The sequence below is a fragment of the Sebastes fasciatus genome, chromosome 1 (genome assembly GCF_043250625.1).
Source record: "Sebastes fasciatus isolate fSebFas1 chromosome 1, fSebFas1.pri, whole genome shotgun sequence".
NCBI lineage: Eukaryota > Metazoa > Chordata > Actinopteri > Perciformes > Sebastidae > Sebastes > Sebastes fasciatus.
In genome coordinates this window covers 22,730,186-22,747,031 of record NC_133795.1, presented here as the reverse complement: position 1 = coordinate 22,747,031, position 16,846 = coordinate 22,730,186, and the positions used below count along the sequence as shown (strand labels likewise).

The 16,846-nt window shown below is 42.1% G+C and overlaps 1 protein-coding gene across 4 annotated transcripts in view; it reads right to left on the bottom strand.

Moving 5' to 3' along the window:
• Window positions 1-542: 542 nt before the first annotated feature.
• The window catches only part of ip6k1 (inositol hexakisphosphate kinase 1), a 40,909-nt gene continuing 24,605 nt past the window's right edge, over window positions 543-16,846 (bottom strand). For 2 of the 4 annotated variants that reach the window (XM_074637807.1, XM_074637819.1), the window contains exons 5-9: window positions 11,587-11,827; window positions 10,497-10,678; window positions 8,547-8,728; window positions 7,660-7,893; window positions 543-5,030 (exon numbers count right to left, since the gene is read on the bottom strand). In XM_074637807.1, the coding sequence (XP_074493908.1) occupies window positions 4,509-5,030; window positions 7,660-7,893; window positions 8,547-8,728; window positions 10,497-10,678; window positions 11,587-11,827 (1,361 nt within the window). In that variant the 3' untranslated portion in view covers window positions 543-4,508. The remainder of the gene's footprint in view (window positions 5,031-7,659; window positions 7,894-8,546; window positions 8,729-10,496; window positions 10,679-11,586; window positions 11,828-16,846) is intronic. The other 2 variants (XR_012594260.1, XM_074637827.1) reach the window with 2 other exon arrangements.

Genomic DNA, 16,846 nt, shown 5'->3' with positions numbered 1-16,846 from the left:
TTCCATACGACAGCGTGCTGCGTGTGACGTCTTTGTTATTGTTCTTTTGTGCATGAAGGTCAGTTCAGTGACCAAGGTCGTGTCTAGATGGTTACCCTAGATTTGCGAAAATGTGCGAAAACTCTTGCGAGACTTGCTGCCCGAAGACCTATCCTAACCTCAACCATACAAGGTCTATGCCTAATCTTAACCATCTCGCGAGAATTTCGCAAATCGAAGGTTACCATCTAGACACGCCCCGTGACCAGTTCACACTGGAATCTGATATTGGCTACATTTAAAAAATAATGTGAACAGCCAAACAAAACAAATCGGATCAGAGCAATAAATCCGATTTGCGCACTAAGGCTTGCAGTGTGAACGTAGCCTGTGTGTCTCTGCGCCAGCTGCTGCTGATGTTCTGTTTATATGATAATTAAAGCGGCTGAGGAGAACTGGCAGCGTCTCATTTGACCCGGAGCCTTCTGCTGCAGCAGGATTCACCGGTTGGTGCAGAGCCGCATGCGTCTATCTGGTCAGTAATTACAACACAAATCCCAAAAGCTTCTGGAAAGATTTAATCTCACTTACTTTCACTGTTCTAACAAACAGTCAGGATGATGTCAGATGCAGAAAATGCTGCTAAATAACTCTGATCAATCATTGAGGCTAATATCCATGATGAGATATCATGATCTGAGAGGACACGTGAACCATCGCTGCTGACTCTGTGATGACTGGAACAAGAATGCTCGACGCTGTGGTGGAAAGTGACCCAAACAGGAGGACGTTAATGTGCATGCAGTTCTTTACCAACTCCTTAAAATGTGAAGTGAAAACCAAAGACTAAAGATGGTGTCTACCTGTTCTAACACACACACGCACACACACACACACATTCAATAGTGCTTCCCACCAGAGCAACAACTCCACAGCAGGCAGAAGTGTTGGGCTCACTGAGCTCACTGAAGTCTGGCTTTACAGCGACAGTTTTCTTCGTGAAACACAATCTGTTTTTTCGTCTGTTGGTACCCAATCAGAGTTCGACTGAAGCGGAGTCAGCAGCTAATAAAACAGACTTGAGTTAGCTCAAATAATACTGCGTAATTCTCCTGACATTTCACCCACGTGTCTCTGAATTTCTTTACATTTTATACATTTGGGTGGGTGGGGGTGGGGACATGTAAAAGACAAAACATTTACCCACACACATGGGTAAAGGTACAATAAAAAAATAAATTATCACCTCGATAAACCAAAAATAAAATATTCATATTTGCTCTCTCTTATTCCAGCTCCTGGGGGGGTTGAGTTCCTGATGCTGTCCAGCAGGGGGCGGTGCTGCGTCACAGCCGGCCTCTGGAACTTGTCGGAGGAAGAAGCATGAATGGACAAATGTGATTGGCCAACACTGTCTCATCAGGACCAATCAGATGAGATAAGTGGTGACATCTTCAAATGAAATGTGCCCAATTCTGCTGACAGTTACAGCACGATGAACTGTATTTTCTTTTGTCTGTGTCATGACACATTTGAGGCTGGACAATAGTTCAACATTCAAAATCTTGAATTGATCATGATTATTTAAACACATCATGTTTTCCAAAATGATGATGTCCAAATGAATGATAACAAGGAAAATTATAATTAAAAAACTTGGAAAAAGTAGTGGAGTTTTTTTTTTCTGGAACACAGTTCATTGCAATGAACATGAATTTGAATATTTTGTATGATTTGTTGCGCAGATTTGCCATATTGTGATTTTATCACATATATATATATATGTATATAATATATGTAAGAAAAATATTCTTCTTATTAAATATTCTTGCTATTCAACCATATCACACAGACCAAACTTAAAGAATAAGGCTGGTATTATTATATATATTTTTTGTATCGTCAACAAATCCCATGAAAAGACCCAAACCAACAACGTGTGAGTCCGCCTCTCAACACTATCTGACTTCCTGTCTGTGGCTCTCAGCTCATTTGTTCCTCTTGAAGATGAAAATCTTTAGAAATGGCTCACAGATATATAGCTAACGAAACAATTAAATTAAAAGTAAGAATTTAAAGTTCACTCTTAACATTGGAAAAACAGCAACAGGAAACAGTAATGAGTAGCTGTTCTGGAGCTTTTAATCTTTAAAAGCCAACATGGACAAAAAGTCTTCAACGTTTTTTGTTTTTTTTAATGGAAATTTGAACAACTCAATCTTCCGAGGAAAACTGAAAGCACCATAAAAGCTACTAAAAGGACATTGTGGGAAGATTGTTTTGTCAACCATCAGGGACACCATGGTGGCCGAGGGGGTCAAGGTGCCGACCATGAACAACAAAGTCCTCACATAGAGTCTGGCCAGAAGATTTCTCTACTGTAATAAAAATAAACGAAATAAAATATCCCCCAAATAATTTGATACATTAAAAAAAATAATTTTCAATCTCACATTTAAAATATTTCCTAAAACAGCTGGTCATTGTAGTTTTTAGCAAACGTCACTCAAACAGGGGGATATGGTGCATTTGTCGGGGACTATTTTCAGCAGCAGATTAATTCACATTTGGTGCTCTAGTGGGTATTTGGGGCAGCAGGACGGTGTCTGTCAGAATAAACTACAGTGTGTGTGTTCATGGTGATGAAGGAACATGTCACCCAGTGACACATTGGGGCTCATTGATGTGTTTGTAATATTTTTTGGAGCTCTATGGCACAGAGGAAGAAGATATATCAGCTTTAGATTTACATAATACGTGTTAGTAGATCCGTTCATTGTTGGTTTGAATATTTTTTTTAATGGGATTTGTTGACAATAAGAAAAAATATCTGCAGACCAGATTTGGGAAAGTGACACTTTACACAATAACCCAGAGGATGATTTTACAGGACACCGACTACTAACGTTTTTGAATTAAGCCCTAAAAACGAACACACAGCGTTTTTAGAAAGTATCTATATTCTCTCCTTAAAGCCTACTTCTACGTTGCACTTTATCGCCGCTCTCCCTGCGGGGCGATGCCGCCCTCTGCACTGCTGAACAAAAAAAGTCGCCTTCTATCATCGCCATCTATTGCTTTAACAGATGCTTGGATGTGTTTCTGAGTGCGTTTTCAAGGTAACGCTTAAAGAGTCTGTTCACCTGTCCAGGTTTGGTTTCTGTAGAGAAAGAGGGGTGAGGAGGAGTGGAGGTGAGTGGGGGTGGGGAGGGGAGTCAGGGAGTGAGGAGGACGAGGAGGAGGGGGGGTCGGGGGGGGGTGAGTGTTGGCCAACTTCAGTGGGCGGCCCCTGGGATTCAGCTGATTGGTCGTTCAGAGAGGACGCTCCGTCCCGCTGTGCTGTCAGACAGCTCCACAGACAACTGTTCCCAGGATGTGTGTGTGTGTGTGTGTGTGTGTGTGTGTGTGTGTGTGTGTGTGTGTGTGTGTGTGTGTGTGTGTGTGTGTATGTGTGTGTGTGTGGTCTTGTTCATCTATCTTAGTGAGGACCAATTTAAGTTTTGGACCTTGAGAGTGATGACATTTTTTGGCCGGTCATCACATCCTTCAAAGTCTGACTTGGTGTTATGGTTAAAGTCCCCCCCCCCACTCATAAATGTATTTTGGTTACTTTATTTGGATGTTTGAGCTTCACTGTGACAGAATAAGGGGCCGTTCACATGCCGCGTCTGAAAACACGCGGAAAACGCCAGCCGTGCCGCTTTCAACTTTTTACCCAAGGTGCTTCGGAGGTTGCGCTACTGTCGCGCCTGCCGTTACTAAGCAACCCAAACCTGCGTGCTGCAATGACGATAATGAAGTGGCATTAACTTACTAAGATTTAAGACATAAAAATTCTCCGCTTTGAATAGTAATTTGTGTCTGGTCTTGTGTCTCATTAAAAGTCTTTGAATTATATCTACTACTTGTCCCTATTTTTTATTGGGGGCTTCCAAACCAGTTGAGATGCTCAGACATAGACGTGTTAAACTGAGATTTAAGGTGAGCACAGAGAAATGTTCCCGCTTCAGCAGATGAATGTGAAAACAGCCTTCTGGTGTCAAACTCTGCACAGTGAAGCTCAAACCTCCAGGTGAAGTAAAGAAGAGAAACACTTTTGCGAGTTGAGGGAGGCTTTAAGGATGGATTGTGATGGTTTGGGTTCGGGGCTGAGGAATGAATTATGTCAATGCAGGTCCTCACAAGTATAGAAGTACAAACGTGTGTGTGTGTGTGTGTGTGTGTTCGTGTTTTGCAGAGCCTCAGACGGACAGAGGTTCTCCATATCAACTTGAAGTTGCAGCCATTTTGGCTCCACTGTCCCACCTCCTGGCTGTTGCTATAGTAACTACTCAACTGTAGAATGGCCATGTTGCCATGGTGACGTCCTGAAGAACCTTGTTCCATATTTACAGCCGTCTCCGTACTTAAGAACGCCGCGGCACGACCTGCACTGACTGTACGACCTCAACTAACTCACAACAAGCTGTGTGTGTGTGTGTGTGTGTGTGTAAAAGAGTGTGTGTGTGTGTGTGTGTGTGTATTTGGAGCTACGGCAGGTTGTCGTCCCGCAGGCTCTCCAGGATCTGGACCAGGCTCTCCAGTCCGAACACGTAGCCCCGGTCCGGCCCATCGTGTACCGCCGTGTCGCCGCGGAAACCCTTGAAGGTGGAGTGGGCGAAGTCGATCATACGTACGTCCACCAGGGGGGGCTGCTGGGCTTGGGCGGTGGGAGGAGGGGGGGAGGACATTAAGCTGGGAGCAGGGGGGGAGGAGGAGGAGTCTGGATGGGGGTGAGGCGAGGGGTGAGGGGGGAGGAAGGAGTGGCAGTCTGACTTGGAGGGTGGGGCCGGTGGAGGAGGACAAGCGGAGGGGGTAGCCTTCAGTCCAGGTCCTTGAGAGGACAGTGACCCCGGCTCTGGGTTCTGGCTCAAGTCCGTTTCACAGGGAGCGCCTGGGGCCGGAGGTGCGTGGGGGCCGGGGCCACGGTGGGGCTCTGCGGCGGCCGCAGGAGTCTTCTGGTGCAAAGCTGCATGCTGCCCAGAGCTGAGGACTGACGGGCCCTCAGGTTCCTACAGACAGAATCAAACACAGTTGATCAGTAGAGCCCCCTTTTTTTAACCGCAGGAACTTTCCCCCGGGACTAGGAACCCTTTGAGGAACTCATTGCATTTTGACCGCAGGGATCAGGGTCTAAATTGAGTTCCAGGGACATTTTACCCCCCAAAAAAGGCCCTGGTTGGGGGGTAGTACTTTCTGAAAGTACAGGGAGTTTCGAGGTGGAGTTTGCAGAGATGGCTGTTGCTAATTGGTCAGTCATGTATCGCGTCATTCATAAAACCAAGGCCTATGGAAAGGAGGCTGTGTCACGGGCGGACATGGGTCTTGGGTATGGGGTATAACACATGCGCAGTGTAACTGAAGCTGCGGTCGTGCATTGCGATTGGCTCAACTTCGGCGAGTGCAGGCGAAATTTGACTGCGCATGTGTTATACCCCCCGAGATACGACGCGTGACCCAGCCTCCTTTCTATAGGCCTTGCATAAAACAAGGAAGTACTCTAGTAACGATTTAGGACCATTTTAGGACGAGGGGAGAACATTTCTCTTTGTTTGATAACATTAAAAGTAAAGTTAGGCTCTGCTGTCGACTTCCCGACTCAAAAAAAGGAAAAAAGACAGAAAGAAAAAGAGAGAGAGATCGCGCAAACGAGCTGAGAGGACGAGCGGTAGAAGAGAGAGGTGGTGTTGTGAAATAGAGAAAAAAAAAGTTATTTTCTGATTGTTTCACAGCAGTTACGTTCTAAAGCACAAATAAATAACCATCAAACACTCAACAATTGTTTTCAGTTGAGACAGATGCTCTTAGTTTAATTTTCCTCCACTGCATTTCATTCATTGCATCCAACGTGCATCAGTAAATACTATGCAGTAGTAAATATTGTCAGGAGTAAACAGGCGGACACACTGAACTGCAGGTTGCAGAGCATGTTTACTGCTGTGACCATCAGCAGCCCTCGTCCCATGACATGTTGCTTTTTCATATGTCACTGGATCTTTGCAGGTCTTTAGCCCACTATGGGAATGCACAATGGGCTGAAGCAACCCTTTAGTAGTCCCAGTACTAAAATTAAAAATAACTTCTTGGTGGAAACGCAGCTTATAAAAACATCCGCATCATCAAAACCTTTATCTAAACATGAAATACTGTAATGAAGCGCAGGGCACAGTGGTGAACTTCATCCAGTTGTTTTAAGGTGGAGGGAGCAGCATGACAGTACAGGACATCTCTAAATTCAAGCACAGATATGATTCTCCTGTCCTCAAGACAGAATCATGCTTTATTCAGAGTGAATACTGGACTTACATTCATCTAGTGACACAAACAGAACTCCAACTGATGTTGCCCCGTAACTGCTGAATGTGTAAATAAGCAACTGCTAACAAGTTCAACATATCAGCTTAAAAGGTGATGATGATATGTCAGTGTTGTGTTCACAACTTGTTTCTGCAAAAAAAATCAGTTATTGCAGGTTTAAGGTCAAAGACGGCATCATGTGCCACACAGCTATGATTTGATGTTTCAATGAGGGTTTATTTTATGAGTTTATTTCCGACAAACACAATTGTAAAAGCTTTTGCGCACCAAATCAGTATTTTCAGTCTGTGTTTTTTTAAATCTGACGTCACACACACACAGAAACCTTGCACACCGAGTCTGATGCGTTTTATTATTCGGATTTAATTACGTGGGTGCGATGGACAGCGCTAGTCCCAAACGGGGCTAATGAATGAATGACATTAGCAAGAAGCGATCATTTAGCTCACTACTGTCTAATCTTTCATACATCCTTTGTTTTGCGACCATCCCTGATTCTAAGCTGTTCTGCAATCCCCTGCCACCATTTATCTTTAAATTCTGCAGCTCTGAATTCTTTTATTTCTTTATTGTAAACTGCTTTCTGCTGGGAGACGAAGTGATTGTTTATCTGATGCCATTTTGGATGATGACGTTTGCACGGGCGGTGGCTCCGAGAGGTCAAACAACCCTCTTTTGCCTTTTAACAGATGCGAAAAGATGCAGATATCAAACCTGTTCCGAAAACTTTAACAACGGGTGAAAGTTTTGGAGCCGGCGTGTAAACATGATTGACACAACGTGAGGTCATATTTATTTTTAAACGTTCGACAATATCGGGCGAAAAATATGGATTACGGTTTGCAAAGGCCTTAAGTGTTTGTGGGTGAGAAGCTAGTGAGGGATCGCATCCTTGTAGAGACTGCTTGGTTGGGGTGTCTGCATGAAGGAAAGTACCCAACATCTCAGTGTGCTGCAGGATTAAGTCACTATGGGGAAACTGAGGTAGAAATTAATGGTGGGCCTTAAGTTAGTTTGATTATAATTTGATTGAAAGCAGATTCATTAAATGTAATTGTAACTGTAATATCACCCTGAGCCTGGTTGGTAATCCAGGCCTGGCTGCAGTTACTTTAGTGGAATGTAAACAAACCTCATCTGGGCTATAGTGACAAATACTGAGCTACATGACAAAATTATATCTGACAGGTGTTCACTGAAGAGTAAATGAGCCCTAATCCATCACACTTAGTTCAACTGATGAGCACATCATCACAGAGCAGATTTATTTTGACAACAAAACACAAACTTCTAACCTCCAGAGTGTTTAAAGTCGCGGCTCACCTTTCCCTCATAGATGATGAGCAGTGAAGACGAGTAGAAGCGATAGGACGCCTGGCTCTCCAGCACATCCTTCAGGCTGCGAAGCTTATTCAGGATTGGCTCAAAGAGGTCCTGCCTCAGACCCTTTCCATTGTGCATGTACTGGTAGAGGGCCTCGCGGAAGCCTTCGATCGACAGGCCGCGGCCGTAGTACTTGTTTCTGCAGAGGTAGTGACCGGTGTTCAGCTGGTACACCTGCAGAGAGAGAAGGGGAAACATCAGTACTACTGTTCACAGTCATGCTACTTTTATACCTTCACTTGTTCAATACATTTCATTGTGTAATACATCATACTATGCTGCACATGCAGTCAGCTTTTCAAAATAAAATCAGACCATAGTTAGAAGAATCTAGAAGAAGTTAGAAGAATTTATTTTTATGCCTCCACGCCGGCTACAGCCGTGGCCACAGGCCTTATGTTTTCGGGTTGTCCGTCTGTACATCTGTATTTGGCACAAATGTCCACTTGTACTCAAGGATGAACTGATTCGATTTTGGTGGTCAAAGGTCAGGGTCACTGTGATGATGATGATAGTATGATGCTTAAGTATTTCAGCATTATCAGAGGATCAGATGACAGAGACAAAACTAGAAAATAATCAGAAAAGTAAAATCTCTATAAAAGGAATAAAGACTATATTTCTATGGCTCTTTGGGTTTTCTACAGGTGCATGAGGAATCCTAATATTATTATCTTACTCCACCCACTTTACCCCAGCACAAATTGATGGAAGATAAATGAGCCTGTATTATTTCCCCAACATCCTCAGGCGATTATCTTTTGTTCAGGACTGATGCTGCGATGTATCTGATGACGCCGTCTGAGCCATAGCGGCGGTTGTTGTACCTGCATGCCACACACTCTGACTCCAAGCGTCGCTGAAGTGCTCTGTTCACATTTCTTCATCTGCCTGGCCGCCTTCTCCTCGGAGGCGTCGTCTCCATGCTGCCTGGTGCCCATCTTCAGGTCCAGGATGCAGGGGTAAGAGAAGTGGTGAACCACGTTCTCCAACAACAGAAACTCTGGTTCGAACGATGCGGTTAAGGAGCAAATGTCTGAATTGTCTCTGATCTCCACCCAATCTGGAGATTTGTTATACGGGGTGGAGAAATACACACAACAGCTTATAATGTTCTGTACTTGAATCAGAATGATTTCTTTTGCATTTCTTATGCAGAAGAAAAAAATGTTTAGAAGCAAAATATTGCAAATGAGCCCATGTCAAGTTGCAGAACTGCTACGGTTAACTGAAAGTCTAATAATTGAATTACAATTCCATTCTCTGATGTTTTTTCAATTCATATTTAGCTTTTGCCAATAAAATTCAACACTTCCTGCAAATGTTTCACATCTGCAACAAGTGTAAAGTTTTATCTCCGCACCGATAAAAAGGACAAAGTAAAACAATGAAATTTATTAATGAGAACTTGATTTCTGTTAAAAAGACAAAGTGTTGTTGTACTGATGGAATTAGTGTTGTGGAAATGTACATTATACTGAATTTATCAAAACAACAGGTAAACACGGAGGAAGCATTGGACTTTCATTGATAGCAAATAAAAAAAAGAGCAGATCATCAAATATTGGTTCAGTGTGAAAAAGAAAATCGGCGTAACGGCGGATTCTTTCCGGCAGTATTGCAGAATCTGTGTGAGAGTGGCCCGTGAGACACAATATCCCTGATGATCACTCTGACTACAATATTGGATCCTATTATATTTCAAATTACATTTTGACTTGTTTTTTTCCTTTTAACTTAATTGTTTCCTCTTTATTTCCCTCTCTTTATATTTCACAACAGAAAATGAAAATGTCTGTTTTCTGATTCTTCCTCTTTACAATTAAAGGGAAGTTCTTGTTCTTGAAAAGATGCTGAAACGCACTGACAAACCCTCATTCCTAGAAAGCTCTAAAACAAGAAGAAATCCCGTAAGCCTCAGAGATGATCACTGGACGCTGCTAATCTCAACCATCTGTAGTGACCATGCATCTGCACAGAGACTCTTCTCCTCTGACAGCAGCCTTGTTGAATCTGACTGAACACAGATGGGGCGTGTTGAGGACGGAGAGTGTGTTGCTGTGTTTTCAGGGCAGCTGCAGAGTCTGCTCTCTTTGAAGCTGAAGATCAAAACACGACCTTTGACCTGATAACCTCAGACACCTCCCACCCTCTTCCCCACAGTCTCACTGACATTTACATCCAGAGCCTCTTATTGCACCAGTACACAACTGCACTTCTCGACTAGTCAAATAGTCGACTACTAAAACCACCAATCAGAGCTGAGCTGTGGGCAACAGCTGATTTCTCCTGGATAATATTATTTAGCCAGCATCAGTAGATTTTAAATAGTTACTCTGTAAATCATCAGTGATTTTATATACTGTACATGATTTCTACAGCTACATTCATTAAGGTGCGGTGACACGGCAGTCGCCTGTGCATAATATTGCATTATTAATCACCATTTACCAAGTCAAGCTTATTCTTGACCTTGGAAACAGTAGTTTGATGTAGTTTAGTGGTGGATCTAGAGAAATATCCATTGGGTGGCAAGAGGCATGCATGGAGAGTTTAAGGGGTGACAGAAATATATATAGGCTGACAAACAATCACATATATCAAAATTTGTTTGGAAAACAAATTAAGATTTTTTAAACTCAAAAACATTACATAATGTTGGCACATGAGTAAAGCATTGAATGTAAATATCAAAAGGTGGCATTAAAAATCTAAATGAAATCAAATGAAAAAAGACTGTTGAGAATGAGTGGCTGTGATTGGTTTAGGTAGGATACTGAAGAGCTTGCGGTCCTTGGATTCAGACCTCATGCGGCTGAGCTGCTGTTTGTGGCAGCGCAGGCTCCAGGGGTTGTGGCTGATCTTCTCTGAACTCAAACCGCTGTTCCAGTCCAACATCTGGAAGGGAACGTCCGAGTGGATCTTTGGGTCGAGCCTGGGACTCTTCAGCTCTGCAAGGCTGCAGGGAGGGACATAGAGAGGATCATTAATACAGCAGACATTACTGTTGGCAACCTCTGATCAAACACTTCTATCTACGATGGATTTAAAGGTTCGTCACACAAATTTGGTCTGTCTTGTGAAGTCTGTGTTTATCAGAATTTGTTTTCGCTAAATTATTACTACGAAAAAGTTGTTGATTCATTTTCTGTCAACCAACTAATGCATTAAATAATAATTACCCCTCTGAGACTCACAATAAAGCCATTTTTGTCTTATTTGGGAGGAGGACAGGGGGTCTTTGGGGAGAGCAGGTATATGTCACATAGAAGTGGTGTACATCATCTGAAAGCTGGGAACCTGAAGATTAATTTGAGATGCAACTCAGCACTGTGGAACTGCATACAGCGATACTCAAGGTATGAAATTCCAAGACTGTTTAAGGACCTCAGTATGCAGAAATATTCAATTACACCATTTTAGAACAGGCAAAAATAACATTTATACTGCATTCAAAAAACTACATGGATTTTGCCCCAAACTGCATGTGATTATCATAAAGTGGGCATGTCTGTAAAGGGGAGACTCGTGGGTACCCATAGAACCCATTTTCATTCATATCTTATCTTGAGGTCAGAGGTCAAGGGACCCCTTTGAAAATGGCCATACCAGTTTTTCCTCGCCAAAATGTAGCCTAACTTTGGAGCGTTTTTTTGCCTCCTTCCGACAAGCTAACATGACATGGTGCCAATGGACTCCTTCGGTTTCCTAGTTTCATATATCTGTAACTTCACTCTAGCTCTAAAACTGAACCTGCTGCAGCATCTGAAAGACAGTAAAGTCAGTCGGGATCGCGGGGGGGTTAATTGACTAACTCTTTCCCCACTGGTTTATTGTTTTTAATCTTGTCCTTTAATACGATCTTACTTATCAGAAGTGTCGGTGTCGTGCGACTCCCTCCTGTCGGACCGCTCCTCCTTGTGTTCAGTGGAGGAGGAGGAGCGATGGAGGCTGCGCCGGGAGTGTTTCCTCCTCGGTTGCTCCCTCTCCGGGGGGTCGCGCTCCTCATGCTCCGCGGTCCCTCCCTCCATGTTGCTCTCCACGTAGGGGTAGGCCACCAGGTTGATGTAGCCGTCAGAGTCGCCTTCGAAACAAACCAGCACCACACCTGACAGGACGGAGCAAAACACGGACAGGATGTTTAGAAAAAAACATATTTATTACAATACCAAGACAGACAAATATAATCCATCTTCTAAAACGCTCTGAAATGTCTTACAAAATGTTTGTTTAGAAACAGCATCGTTTAGAAAAGTGACAAGCCCTTTACAGCACAGGAAGAAGGGACAAACAGCGACTAAGGTCTTCATGGATAGTCTCAGGTCTTAGTAACCGACACTTGAGACAAGTCGGGCCGGGTCTGAATTACATCCAGTCTAATCAGGCGCGGAGGGACCTCATTGTGTTGCAACAGGCTGTCTCAGGTCTGTGTATCAACATGTCTAATAATACCCGAGTGCATCAAAGCAGACTCTCTATCACCTCTAATTATTTTTACACCTGCTGCTGTAAAAAGCTTTTAATGGTTCCACAGTAAATATCAGACATGCTGTTAGTTTATGAGTCCAGTAGATCTGTCAGGTCCAAATCAACGGAGGTAGCATTTAGCATTCATGCACCTAAACATGGAAACACTGTGTTCATTTGAATGCGACCTTGACCTAAAAGTGAGACCATGTAACTTTTATTGAACGCCATTGTGGCCAAAGTGACAATTACAGAATAATGTTAAAAATAGAGATGCATGATTAGGTTGTCAGCTGATCGGCCATGACTGGCGGCTGATCAATCTCATATATCGGATTTTTCTGCCGGTCAAATTTACTCACATGTGCCGCATGGTGGTTTTACATCACACACACAGCGGCACAGACAGTAACGTCAGGGCCACACATACACAACATGTCGACAGTGTGGAAGTTCTTCAGCGTGAGTAACATAAAACGAGACATAACAACACATAAAACTCGTAAATTGTTATGCATAACACCTGCAAGTCCAAAATAATCTGTTGAGGAAAAACCATAAAAACATTTGGAGCAACTGTGTTGTTATATAGATATGTTGCACCTGTTTTCTTCTGAGAAACTAAAATAAGTTAGATAAAGTGGGATATACTGATATATATTATATATATATATTCATTTCAGTTGAATTTTATTTGTTCAGTAACCTGGAGCACTTTTATTTTCAGATTTGTTTGAGTGAGAAAAGGTCCTGTAACTTGGTGCTGTTTGAAGAAAATATTAATAATATTAATAAGTTATTTAAAAGAACAGTGTGCAACATTTAGGGGGCTCTATTAATAAGTATGTTTTCTTTTGTGTAAAATCACCTGAAAATAGGAATCGTATTTTTGTTACCTTAGAATGAGCCATTTATAATTTTTTTCAAATTTTTTTTGCAATTGGTGTATCTCTAGTTAAAGAGTAGTGAAACAATGACGCAAGTAGAGAAGAGTCATAAAGTCAGCAAAGGGACTCCGTAACGTCAGTTATACAGCAGTGTCCATCTAAAGTTTCTGACATTAGTCACCATAAGCTATTGGTCATAGGTTGTCACAGGCTGTAGCAGCAAAACCCCTGAGTGTGTTGAATTGAGCAAAGGTGTGTTTTTCACAGTGTCTCTTTAAAGCTGTAGTAAGTAATGAATATCTTTATATTAACAAGAGACCGTGTGTAATATAAAGGGTCACTCGTAGTACAGTTCACTCGAACGGAGACCAAATAAAACAATCTGGAATTATTATTTATTATTATCTACAAATGTAGATAGGTGACAAATGAAAGAATAACCCAAGTGTGGGAGCGGTGTCTCCATCCACAGGGTTCCCCGGGCTCACTGATGGTTCGAGGAGTATGAAAATGAATGCTGTGGCCTTCGCAGTCACCACATCTCAACCCAACTGAACACTTCTGGGAGATTTTGATGTTCTGATGAGCTCCACAGAGATGAAGAATCTAACAACACCTTACTAACACACTCAATGTTGAGCTTCACTGCCATTTGTCACCTGTTTGTACATCAGGATTTAGTAAATGTTTCGGAAATTCAATTGAGAAATATACCCAGATAGAAAATGTTTTATTTATTTAAACATTAAGCCGTTATTTATAGCTTTACAAACAGAGTGGAGCATCTCATCCCCACTAAGTGAGACAATGAACATCCTCCCTGTTTGTCCAGATTTAATTTTGCTGTCTGTTTGCTCAATGGCGGGAAATCAACTCCAAACATCACGTCAAGTGTGTGCTCTGTCCACAGGAAACTGGAAATTTGATCTGATAATGTCAAACACTTTCTGGACAAAACAACCTTGACAGATTGAGAAAGTCATTCCTTGGCAGCTGTCTGTCTGTCTGTCTGCTGTTATTTAATCAGCAGGACAATGGTAGTGGGCAGAGATCCAGGGCTAAATATAGACTCTTTATGGACCACTGTTGTCATGGCACTGGGACCCACAACACCAGGAAGGTGAACTGGTGGGTACTGGGAATACAGACATACTGGTAACTCCAGCTCAATGTACTGAGACTGTAAAGTAGCTAAGTGTGCTGGAGGAAGGTGGGATGTCGTTGTTGTGAATTATTATTAATTGTTTTATTTGAAGCCAAGTTAAGGTAATTAAATTACATGATTTATGTTGTTTGGTTTAAAAACAGTTAAAGAGAAGGTTAAAAAATGCTATTTACTTTATTTACAGTAAATACAAAGAATCTGTTACCTATTGATGGTTATTTGATAGTAATGTGAACTGTGTTAACAGGAGATGCTTTTATTTTGAAGAGCAGGAAGTAATCTGCTGATTGTTGTCGCTAGTTTGATGATGCTATTGAACACGAGTCGTCCGTCGGCAGAGCCTGCCTTGTTTACCTTTTTAAATTCTTCTTCTTTGTAACTACAGCATATTTGGAGAGTACAAACGTTACGTTTTGAAAGACACGTTTTGTCATCATTATGAAGCTTCCACTACACAACAGTAGTTTTTTTTTTTTTTTTTTTGCATTTCGGTTTTTTACACACAAATTGAAAGTGTGCATAAAAATAGGTGGATGGAAACACAGTCTACCACACCCACACAGTCCTTTCTAATGTCTAATCAAGCACAATCAGTGAAAACACTTGTGTGGATGCACTGTGGTCGCGCAGGGGATTTAGTACTTAATAGTACTTAATACGTTCTTAAGTTCTCTTAAGATCTTGGAAGACAAAAAAGCCTTACAAGATCTTTCTCACCACACTTTGCAATTCATTTTTTTTTCAGAGTAACACTTGAATTTGATTGTGCAATGCAATGTGGGACAATAGTGTCCGTCAACAGCACACTCAAAAATCACTTTTCTTCAATTCTTGTCTGCAAACTGACGGTGTTTTTTTGTCATTTAGTCAGTTTTCCTGTGTGACCCCACTATGTACTCAAAAACCTGCTTAGAATCAGTATGACGTGTTGAACTTGGACACAGCTCGTGTCTCGTACTGCCTTCCTGCCAAACCTTCCTCATGGCAGACATCTTCTAACTATAAAGCAAGGAATCTCTGTCTGTATCATAAACCGTATATTAGAAGTGGACGTAGTGACCATGACGTCACCCATTGGTTTATGGATTGCCATTTTTTAAGCCTGGAGTTCGGCATTTTGGCCGTTGCCATCTGGGTTTTTTGCAACCAGAAGTGACACGAGAGGGTGAAGCTAAGTTCAACCGAACTCTGAATGAGACATTTTCAGTAGACCAAAAAGGTTACAATTAACTTTCATTAACTGAAAACACCAACATTCACACAACTTTGAAAGGGTTAAAGTTCTAAGACAAAAACACGAACAACTCCCAGACCGGACAACACCATGGTAGCGACCTGTCAACCACAAGATATCCACGTCCTAAATCATAACCTGCTTTGTGGTCTATTGGACTCTAAACGGGAACATAATTTACTAAATGAACATCATGCTGTATTGAAGAACACTTGAAACTAGAAACTGAGACCATAAACTCATGTTTACAATGTTAACTGAGGTAATAAATCAAGTGAGAAGTAGGCTCATTTTCTCATAGACTTCTATACAATCAGACTTCTTTTTGCAACCAGAGGAGTCGCCCCCTGCTGGCTATTAGAAAGAATGCAAGTTTAAGACACTTCTGCATTGGCTTCACTTCTCAGACCCGGAGGTAGCCCACTGGTCTGTATATGTGTATGTGGGTATGTCCTTCACATATTTTAACAACCGTTCATCCAATCTAATTCATACTTAGCGTTTTTATTTGCTCCTCCTAGAACATTTCTGGACCAAGCTGGAAAAATTTACTTTTTTGGATGTTGATGTTCTATACAGTTTTGCTATAGCTGGTCCTCAAAGTTAGCTCAAATGCTGTGGGCAGGGCAAAACATGTCAATATCTCCTGAACACTTTGTGCTATTGCAACCACATTTGGTGGATATGTGTAGATATGAAGTCTACATGACCATGAAAACTCTGGTGCCATTTGGCCAATAGATGGCGCTGTAGTATCATCATCTAACTCTAAATCAATGAATCTCTGTCTGTATGTGTATGTATGTGTGTGTGAGTGTTTCTTTTGCATATCTTGAGAACCATCCATCCAATCTATTTCACACTTGGCGGGTGTGTTGTTGGGGACCCAGCAACGTGCAGTGTCAAAATGCGGGGTTTCAGGGCTCTGTGTTACGAACGGCCACTGTACTAGTTTTTACATAAGAGAAACAAATGTATCATAATGGCTGCACTCCGTTGAAGTGTTTCAGTGTCAGGGCCCTGGTGTTTTTGTTTGTTGACTCTGTCGTGATTTAGAAGCACAACTTAATGGAACTGAGCCATCACTAATGTTATTAGTTACAACTGCTCCATCCACCACCTAAATCTCTCTTCATCACCCAACCTACTTTCATTTGTCATTGTCTCCCCTCTCACATAGTTTGCTAAAATGATAAATAGGTCACATAAATGTAGGAGAGGATGAGGTGTGATTGTGTGTGTGTGTGTTCTGGCTGTCAGAGTGTGTTTGGGTCCGTTACTATAGCAAAAGCAAGTAGAAACCGCTACATTATGTGCCCGGTGATGAAGAGCAGAGCAGTTTAAACCACGTCACTGCCAGTAAACATCCGTACT